We start from the raw sequence: 11,439 nt of genomic DNA on the forward strand, positions 1-11,439 counted from the left end.
AGGTTTATCTTCCAATGTAAGACTTAAATGTTAGATAATTGACTGGAGCTCATCTCATGCCTGCCAACATATTATGTTTCAGATACACAATCTTCATCAGGACAGTTAGTTTCATTGTTTATAATCTGCTACTATCAGAATTTATCTGTAAGAAACTTACCCTCTAGTTGGATCTAGTGCTAGACTTTTAGGTCGTTTGATATCAATATTAATTATATTAACACAGTGTACACCATTACCACTACATAGAAATATAGTTTCCTTTACATCATCAGCAAAATACCAGTTATCTCCTACCCAATCTCTAGCTACATGACTTACAGCTGAAATATCATTACACATATAGAGACAGAAACAAACAACTATATTTTACAATGATAACAAGGATCTTTTCTATCAGCTGGTCTTTGACCAAACCTCTTGGAATTTGTCTTTCCCAGATTATCAGTATCCATTTACATCTGGGTGTAATGGAATGAGGAAAGACTTATTCAAGGTCACCATATTTTTACATGCTAACCATAACCCACGACCATTTGTTCAAGGTAACCATGTTAATGACATTCTAACCGACTTTGCCCATCCTAAAAGAATCCTTTATAATAAAATTTGTCTCCATAAGGCAGACTTTTCTCTTAAGATAATAATCAACCTCTACTTACAGGTTAATTTATGATGAGTATGTATCTGCCATGTATGACTAGGATCTAATAAACTGACACATTTTAAATTAGATTCTGTTGATTTCACAAAGTTAACCTAAAACATATCAAACAGGATAATTATCATAGGACTATTAATTTTGTAGAGGTTGCCTCCTCCAATGTTTTTAAAATTACTCCATGTAATGATCAGCTTCAGGTAGATCCTGGTTAACTTTCCTTGATCCAACACAGCACAGAGTAAACCAACCTTATTAGTTTAATATGGATTAAATGGAAAATTGCACTTTTCTAGTTTTCAGCTGTTGATTATCAGAGCAATATTTATAGCTGATTACTAGTAACGTTTTAAGGGATCAGACCACTGGATGCAATTTGAGGGCCTAGAGAGAAAATTGAGTATACGTAGGGCGAGAGTAAAAAACAGTAAGTTGGTTATTGGGGGTCTGGGCAGAAGTAAACCCATTTATTTGTATGAGGGTCAAAAGTTGCTCAGTCCTTCCCTAGTGAAGACCCTCTTGTACTTGTACAAAATAACAATAATACTTACCCAGCAGACTGAGTTATTTTTAATATCAAAATCTAGTGTTTCTATTTGTGAACCATTCACTAAGTGTGGTTCTACTAGATTTCTACCATTTAAACTATATAGTTGTATATTGTTATAGTTAGCAAATATAATCCTGGCTGTATCTATAATTTAAATATAATTCACTTTTACACACTAGAAATTACATAAGCTTGCATTTTTTTAGCAAGTATAGTCGTTGCTTTTCCTGAAGGAAATATCTTTGAATAATATTTCTTTTTTCTGGAAGGCACAAATCAAATATGCCTAAATTTTTATCATATCACATGCTGTCGACATATTTCTGACACTCAATCCTTTTCAGGACAGCAAGTTTTGAAAATTTGAGTTAACTTTTCAATATTTGAATTAATGGTAGATAATTGACTAATGCTAACACATGTTTCAGATACAGATAACTCATCAGGACAGCTAGTTTCAGATTCTGGGTTAACTTTCCAAGATTGGAGATAGAGATTGTGACTGTAAAGTAAGGAGATTGTAAGGAAATCTGTCATAAGATCTCACTTTACAGGAGATGTGTCATAAGATCTCACTTTACAGGAGATGTGTCATAAGATCTCACACTACAGGAGATGTGTCATAAGATCTCACACTACAGGAGATGTGTCATAAGATCTCACACTACAGGAGATGTGTCATTAGATCTCACTCTACAGGAGATGTGTCATAAGATCTCACTCTACAGGAGATGTGTCATAAGATCTCACTCTACAGGAGATAAGTCATAAGATCTTACTCTAAAGGAGATGTGTCATTAGATCTCACTCTAAAGGAGATGTGTCATTAGATCTCACTCTCAATTAGTTGTGTCATTAGATCTCACTCTAAAGGAAATCTGTCAAAAGATCTCACTCTAAAGGAGATGTGTCATAAGATCTCACTCTACAGGAGATGTGTCGTAAGATCTCACTCTAAAGGAGATGTGTCCTAAGATCTCACTCTAAAGGAGATGTGTCATAAGATCTCACACTACAGGAGATGTGTCATAAGATCTCACTCTGCAGGAGATGTGTCATAAGATCTCACTCTGCAGGAGATGTGTCATAAGATCTCACTCTACAGGAGATGTGTCATAAGATCTCACTCTGCAGGAGATGTGTTATAAGATCTCACTCTACAGGAGATGTGTAATGTAAATATTGAACTCACCTCTATTATTAGCTAAACATCTTCCCTTGGTACCGTTATTACTATAACCTTCTTCACAGTTACATTCATAACTTCCATCATGATTCTCACAAAGTTGATCACAATATTCATTATATTTACATTCATTTATATCTGAAATATATAACATCAGTCTCCTGGCACTGGAGGTACAAATAGTGGGCAGACTGACAACCAACTGTGGTTTTAAGGTGTAAGCAGCATAGGCCATCGGTGGTCTAAAGACACATATATGGGGCAAAAGCATATAAATATACAACTGGGGGTACAAATAGGGGGCAGACCTGATGGGGGGTAACTGTTGTCTTAAGATTCCAGGTGTAAGCGGTCATTGAGGGTCTAAGGCAGTTCTTTTGAACCAAACAAAATTTATTTGGTGAATTCTGACACATATTTCTGCCACAAAAGAATAGAAAAAGACATATTTTGAAATTTTAATGAAGTGGGGGTATAATTATTTTATGGGGTGGGGGTGATAGTGGAAAGTTTTCTACTTACCCACACATATAGAATGATCTGTATCAAATTCATAATGATCAGGACAGTAACAGTGAGCACCTTGTAATGTTTCACGACACATTGGACATTTTTTATTATCCAGTAATAAATTCTTACATCCAGTATTTCCTGTAAAATATATTATACATATAGATTACTGATGGGTACAAATCATAACACATACAAATATTCATATTCATCAACTTTTCAAAGAGTTTATTTCTACCAGGGTTCTTGATCTAAAGCAGAGAGGTTTGTAAAAAGGTTTGCACTATTCCAATTTTCAGATATCAGATATCTCAGGGTCTTATACTCACAATAACCTCAGATATCAGATTGAAAATTGGAGCGACGTAAATAGATGCCATGAATTGACCAATATATCTAAAAAAGCTAAAAAAATATTTACCATCTCTTAAATTTTTGACTCATTAGATGATTAAAGACACAATTAAGATGTTTACAAACAAACAATAAAGTTAAGCAATTGCAAAATAGACCCAGCTAGAAATAGAACAACAATCGCTGGTTTAATGCACCGTTTCGACGTGTTTCCCCTTGTCATCCTCAGGTACAGAATGTCACTATATATAACAAGTAAAACTTACTACAATGTGAACCCTCATCAGCTCTGTCTTCCAAACAATCGATGATTCCATCACAAACCTGCTCATAATGGATACAGGTCCTAGTTCCAGGACAGCGGTACCAGTTCGGTAAACATGCAAACGTGTCTACGAAGGAACCTGAAATTTTGGAAGAACAATATTATACAAGAGATTAACAGAGTATTTAGTTTGAAATGATGCAAGCAAGAATTCAACAACATTAAAACATAAACAATTGGCAATTAAAAAATAACGTGCAGTTTAACTAACTTTACTATTAATATATCAAAATTGTCATCATTCCAAACATTAAACTAACAGAAAACAAAATGCAATAAGAGTGGAAATAAAGGTTAACTTATTGTTTTGAAAACTTGTTTAACAACTATTATAAATTCTACTTTAAAAAAATAAGAAATCCAAGGCAAGTGCATTTTAGTGCTTTGCTTGCAAATTAGTGTGCAATTTGAAGCAATAAGCTAAACTACATATATAGTATCCCATCCTGAACCAAACTGGTACTAGTAGAACCACTATATAATGATATTTGTATTTAAGAAGATAGTGGCAACATAATGGAGACATTAAAGGTATCATAAAGAGGTTTTCTAAACTTAGTTATGTATCTAGGACATGGATAGCATTGATTTGTGGTTCTTGAAATGCCACTAAAAGTAAGCAATTTTATGACATCCCTATCTCAAAAGCTGATGATAATTTATTAGTGGCCTCATTTACCATCAAGTATTTAACAAAAAAAAACAGGAACCAAAGCAACTCAAAATTAAGAAAACAAACCTCTTTACAATCCCTTTCAACTTAAAAGTTAAATGAATTAATGGACAAGAATAATGTATGATAGAAATGATAAATGAATTATAATTAGAGAAATGATAATTAAAATGAAGATGATGATGATATAAGATTAAGTATAAGTATATCATAAATACTGATTGAATCGCTTTGTATCATTCCAATTTTCACTCAGAAGTCTGTGGATCTTGCAATTTAACAGAAACAAAGCATTTATGGTGTCACTTTTGTAAATTAATGAAATAACAGACACATTTTTTGATAATGAAGTCATGAAACCATTAGTTGTAGTGGAATTACAGGAACCACAGACGTTTTACATAACATTTGAATGGTGCAAATTGGTATTATTAGTGTTCTTGATATACAAGTAAAGATAAATAAATGATGAATGAATTAAAATTACAGAAATGAATATTAAAACTAAAATGACAACAATGAGCTATACTGTAGCAGTTTAGAACCCCCAATATACAACATATAATTAGATGTTAATTTATGTTAATATATTCATAAAGCTGAAAAGTAAATTGAAGATACAACATAGAAAGCAACCAAAAAAATGACCACTACATAAATTACTTAAATTATACAGCCAGTTATTAGACATTTAGTAAAAGTTGCCTCAAACTCATATGTGAATGTAAACTTTCATTATTTGAATGAAAACCTAAACCATTAGAAAGTCAAAACCTAAACCTTTAGAAAGTCAAAACCTAAACCTTAACACAGTTGAAACCTTCATAAAGTCAAAACCTAAACCGTTATAAAGTCAAACTTTATAAAGTCAAAACCTTTATAAAGTCAAAATCTAAACCTTTAGAATCTCAAAACCTAAACCTTTACAAAGTCAAAACCTAAACCTTTATAAAGTTAAACCCTAACCCTTAAAATAGTTAAAACCTAAACCTTTATAAAGTTAAACGCTAACCCTTAAAATAGTTAAAACCTAAACCTTTGAGAAGTCAAAACCCAAACCTTTAGAATGTCAAAACCTAAACCTTTACAAAGTCAAAACTTAAACCTTTACAAAGTCAAAACCTAAACCTTTAGAATGTCAAAACCTAAACCTTTACAAAGTCAAAACCTAAACCTTTATAAAGTTAAACCCTAACCCTTAAAATAGTTAAAACATAAACCTTTGAGAAGTCAAAACTCAAAACTTTGATAAGTCAAAACCTAAACCTTTATATAGTCAAAACCTAACACTTTATAAAGTCAAAACCTAAAGCTTTATATAGTCAAAACCTAAACCTTTGTTAAGTCTAAACCTATACCTTTATTAAGTCTAAACCTGAACCTTAAAACATTTAAACCTAAACCTTTGTAAAGTCAAAACCTAAGGCTTTAGAAAGTCAAAACCTAAACCTTAAAACAGTTAAAACCTAAACCTTTATAAAGTCAAAACCTAAACCTTTATTAAGTCTAAACCTAAACCTTTATCAAGTCTAAACTTTTACCTTTGTAAAGTCAAAACCTAAAAATTTATAAAGTCAAAACCTAAACCTTTACCTTTATAAAGTCAAAACCTAAACTTTTAAAAAGTCAAAACCTGAATCTTTATAAAGTCAAAACCTAAACCTTTATAAAGTAATAACTTAACACTTTATAAGCCTTAAAACCTTAATGTAAAATAATTCCTTAAATAATTACCAGCCTAGATAAATTGGAATGGTAAAATTGATGCTATCAGACTCCATGATGCACTTGAAAAATATTTTTCACTGAAGAAAAACCTCTTTAAGAACTTCAGAAAAACCACAACATTCTCATCATAATACCAAGTTATGTACAGAAAAAATGAAGCCAAGTATATATAAATGAACAATTTAGTCCTAAATGGAAATACTTTGTTAAATAATATTATTCCTATCTACTCTAAATGTCTAGTCTTGGCTTAAGGCAACTTTTGATGTTATGAAAGCAGTTGATGTCTAGCAGAGTGATATGACAGCTGATTAAAAAGCGTTGAATGCCAGACAGACAAGGCTGAAGGCTGGTAATTCATCAAAAACAACATCCAAAACTTGAAGGGTTAATCATGCTATAATTGTTTGATTTTTACCGTGACAAGAATTTCCAATCACCTCCCCAAGGATTGTTGATTTCACTGAACAATGATTTTGGATTTAGAAACAAAATAAACAAACAACCATACTTTACAAGAGTAACAATTTAGGTTCTCGAATATCCGGTCTACAACTGATCCTTGGCCAATCCTCTTGGCATTGATCTCTCTAGATTATCTGTACCCATTTACAGGTGGAATGACTGGAATAATGAGTGAAGATGACTTTTTCAGTCATCAGATTTCTCTCTCGCGGACCAAGATTAGAATTCACGACCACCATTAGGTTGGTGTGACCAATCAAACGATGTCAAAATGCCATCCTGCTTTTTGACAGTCATACATTTTCAATGAAACACATTAAAAATATCCGTGCTGACTACCCCAAGGGTAAACAGGTATTCATATGACAAAAATTCAAGTTTGGATGTTGTTTTTGTAAGCAGACGACAGAAAAGAACATACACACCTCTGTACTTTTTTTTCCCTTTTTTATGATTTTTACCTGATATGACAACGTAAATGTAAACATATTGAAAATAAAAATTCAGAAATTAAAATTTAACAGTGCTATACCCAAAACATTAACAAAACATGTTGCTGAAATGAATATTTCTAACATTAAAATATAATACTATAAAAATATTTGCACGATTATGTTTTTTAAAAATTAAAAAACCCTTTTAGAATATGAAAAGAGGCGAACATGCTGGAAACACACAAACTAAACAAGGGAGATCTAAAAACTGTAAATTTTGCTGAAATAAAGAAGTCAAATCAAGCACAAGATAACAGATAACAGGCAGACACACTCAGACATTTTTTTGATAAATTGTCAATATAGAAGAAACTGAAAATCATAAAAATCATTATCATTTTTGTCTTCATCAAGACATGCAAGATGGAGGGAGCTAGAACAAGATTCAGATCTCATTGGCAAAAACAAGATTCAGATCTCATGGGCAAGAACAAGATTCAGATCTCATTGGCAAAAACAAGATTCAGATCTCATGGGCAAGAACAAGATTCAGATCTCATGGGCTAAAACAAGATTCAGATCTCATGGGCTAGAACAAGATTCAGATCTCATGGGCTAGAACAAGATTCAGATCTCATGGGCAAAAACAAGATTCAGATCTCAAAGGCAAAAACAAGATTCAGATCTCATGGGCAAGAACAAGATTCAGATCTCATGGGCTAAAACAAGATTCAGATCTCATGGGCTAGAACAAGATTAAGATCTCATGGGCTAGAACAAGATTCAGATCTCATGGGCTAGAACAAGATTCAGATCCCATGGGCTAGAACAAGATTAAGATCTCATTGGTAAAAACAAGATTAAGATCTCATAGGCTAAAACAAGATTAAGATCTCATGGGCTAGAACAAGATTCAGATCTCATGGGCAAGAACAAGATTAAGCTCTCATGGGCTAGAACAAGTTTCAGATCTCATGGGTTAAAACAAGATTAAGATCTCATTGGTAAAAATAAGATTAAGATCTCATGGGCTAAAACAAGATTAAGATCTCACGGGCAAGAACAAGATTCAGACTCATGGGCTAAAACAAGATTCAGATCTGATGGGCTAGAACAAGATAAAGATCTCATGGGCAAGAACAAGATTCAGATCTCATGGGCAAGAACAAGATTCAGATCTCATGGGCAAGAACAAGATTCAGATCTCATGGGCTAAAACAAGATTCAGATCTTATAGGCTAAAACAAGATTCAGATCTCATGGGCTAGAACAAGATTCAGATCTCATGGGCAAGAACAAGATAAAGATCTCATGGGCAAGAACAAGATTCAGATGTCATAGGCAAAAACAAGATTAAGATCTCATGGGCAAGAACAAGATTCAGATCCCATGGGCTAGAACAAGATTAAGATCTCATGGGCTAGAACAAGATTCAGATCTCATGGGCTAGAACAAGATTAAGATCTCATGGGCTAGAACAAAATTCAGATCTCATGGGCTAGAACAAGATAAAGATCTCATGGGCAAGAATAAGATTCAGATCTCATGGGCTAGAACAAGATTAAGATCTCATGGGCTAGAACAAGATTCAGATCTCATGGGCTAGAACAAGATTCAGATCTCATGGGCAAGAACAAGATTCAGATTTCATGCAAACTATACTAATTTCTCACTTTCATTCAATAAACCTGCAAATGAAAATTACAGTTAAAAATGTCCTGAAATTTATTTCTTTTTGACTGCCAGCCTGGAAAACTTTTAGTCAAGATATTTAGAGTATTGTAAGAAGTCATTAATTACCTTTAGATAAAAAATCCTATTTTATGTACATAATGGTCAATAATCAATGAATACTGTATATCTGCATGTATAATACACAGTTTTTTACTCTAAGGGACTTGTCAAACTGAGAGTGGGAATTATACACAGTAATTATAAAATAAACACTTGAACACTGACAAACTGATTTGACAACCAAAATCTGGAAAAAAGCTAGATCCAAATGGAAACTTTAATATAGTCCATAAATAGAATCACAAATATGCAGAATGGGGTCAATAATTTAAAGAGGTTTCTATACTTCTTGTGGTTATTGGAGACACTGATAGCAACTATTTTGATGTCTGTTATGAAGTTTGATGTCTATTGACAGAACCACAGCTATCTGACTGCTAATTAGAATAGAATTAATCATTGCTATCAGGGCCCTAATACACATAAAAAGTTCAGAAAAAACTCTTTACAATCTCTTTAAGACTTGGCAGTCAATAAACTGTATGTGTAGGATAAAATTAAAAATATTTGAATACATACATGTCTCATGTAATTCATCAGAACCATCATCACAATCATGTTCCCCATCACACAACCAACCATTAGGTACACATCTTGCTGCTCCCAATTTACATTGGAATTGATTGGAGGGACAGGTAGGAATGCCTGGATAAAATCAATTTAAGGTGTTCAAAAAACTTAACTTTAGCATTTTGACAGAACTGTTGTCTGAAGCTTCAGGGTTGATAACTTATATAAGAGTTATTTCCCTTCTACTACATATTCAATCCCCCACAATAATCAGGTTTCAGTGTGCAACATGGCCTCACTCTATTGTCCCATCCGAACGACTAGGTGCTTTATCCATGTGAGTTGCAATTGACAAGGGGAAACCAGGTTGAAAATCTGAAGGTATTATATCGACTGGGATTGAACTTATGGTTATCAGGTTAGCGTCTAGGCCTAACTTACTGAGCAACTGTGGCTACCTTTAGTTACAGAAAAATGATGTCAGATCATGGTTGCTGATAGTATAGGAGAGGTCGGTCATGATGTTATAGAGGTGGTTTGTGTATCACATGATGCACAACTTTAACAGTGATAAGAATGGTTTGTCCTACCAATTGTCTTACTCAAGTTATGCATGTGTTCTATTTTTAGCAATATCGTGGCTAAAAAGATTTATCCTATTGGTCAACATCTTTTAATGTCCAAAGAAAATACAAGATACTTACTGCAATCTTCATGTTCATCTTCACCACCAGGACAATCAGCATCGGAATCACATTCCCAGTTTTTAGGTATACAGTAGGAACCAGGTGAGATTGCTTCTTTACAGCGGAATGTATCACTTGAACATGCCTTGTCTTCTACAAAATATAAAATATCATAGAATTATTTATTATAGAGACCATTAACAACCATGCCCCCTTATTAATAACAGTTCACTTAATCTGAATAGTATAGTATGAGGTAACAAATTTATGAGGATATTCACAAAATATTATCAATAAATATATGTGGCACTTCATCCACATTACCTTGTAAGAGGTGGTGAGTTTTAATCAATCTACCATTTTCATACAAGAAAGGTTACATATGATATTCACAAGTTTTGTGTGTTTTATTCTACATATATTATATTCCTGATGATGGTACAGTGTGAGAACCACATTGAAACGTTGAAAGTACTAGAAGTATTTAACTATAATAATTGTTTTATTTACAGGAGAAATATGTTCAAACTTCAGAGTTTATATAGAGATTTGTTACATTTCCTCATTATTCCAGTTGAACCAGCTGTAAATTGATACAGATAATCAGTTTCTTTAAAACTGTAGACAATGTGATTCTAGCTGGATTTGAAATTGTATGATCTTTTAACAATTTGGAGGTTAATGTCAGGTCACAGACCAGGACACTAGAAGGGTGTGGTGACATTGAAGATATATACAGATAATATACAGATAATATTAAACAATAACATGTTTTAATGAGTGTCTTACATGTCTCATGATAACAAAACAGACATACCAACTTTATTTGACATTCTTAAAATAATGGTCTATTTACAAGGTTAATAGAATATAAACTTTATGAAATCTCATTATAATTGAGTATAATTATATTCATTCTGTATATACGAGGGAATAAACAAGGTCTGGTGTGATGTACTGTGCAGAATTATCAATTCCAATTTTCACCATTTTCTAAAATTATGCATTCATAGAGCATAAAGGTGAGAATTGGTGGTTTTATTTACTGCTCAAGATAATCCTGTACTCTCCACCTTCAGTCAAACACATGAGTAAAAGTTTACCAATAAATCTGTATAAAATGTAGAAATCTGTTGAAATTACATTCCCCTGTTTAATGTCTGTGGTTTGTGTAATTCCACAACAAAACATTTTATGACATAACTACAGCAAGAGACTCTTTCAATAGTGACAACAAATATAACATTCAGCATTTCTATAATTACAGGAATCACAGACATCTGATGTAAACATTGGAATGAATAAATGGCCATTATAAACATAAAAAGATAAAAAAAAATCCTTTTTACAATCCCTTTAACTTAATAAAAAATAACTAAATCTCAATCAGGATTTAATAAGTGATATTTCAACAACAATTCTGTCACTTCTTACAAATATTGATTTTTTGAATAATAGAAATTTTATATAAAATATCTGTCATCTCTAACTTTAAATAACTGTCAGAACTGCAGACAAAAAAACTTTTAATTCCACTGCCATGCTTCCTGTGAAGATCTTTGA

At 32.6% G+C, this 11,439-nt stretch overlaps 2 protein-coding genes across 2 annotated transcripts; both read right to left on the bottom strand.

Moving 5' to 3' along the window:
- Window positions 1-156: 156 nt before the first annotated feature.
- Window positions 157-3,010, bottom strand: LOTGIDRAFT_143619 (hypothetical protein; the record flags this gene model as incomplete). Its single annotated transcript, XM_009054293.1, has 5 exons — window positions 157-323; window positions 663-759; window positions 1,213-1,355; window positions 2,404-2,535; window positions 2,920-3,010. Coding segments are annotated over 5 exons (630 nt in total), but the record flags the coding sequence as incomplete, so codon positions are not given.
- Window positions 3,011-9,125: 6,115 nt separating this feature from the next.
- LOTGIDRAFT_143631 (hypothetical protein) lies at window positions 9,126-10,027 on the bottom strand (the record flags this gene model as incomplete). The annotated part of the gene is made up of 2 exons (XM_009054294.1): window positions 9,126-9,325; window positions 9,895-10,027. Coding segments are annotated over 2 exons (333 nt in total), but the record flags the coding sequence as incomplete, so codon positions are not given.
- Window positions 10,028-11,439: the final 1,412 nt, after the last annotated feature.

Source organism: Lottia gigantea (genome assembly GCF_000327385.1).
Source record: "Lottia gigantea unplaced genomic scaffold LOTGIsca_211, whole genome shotgun sequence".
Lineage (NCBI taxonomy): Eukaryota > Metazoa > Mollusca > Gastropoda > Lottiidae > Lottia > Lottia gigantea.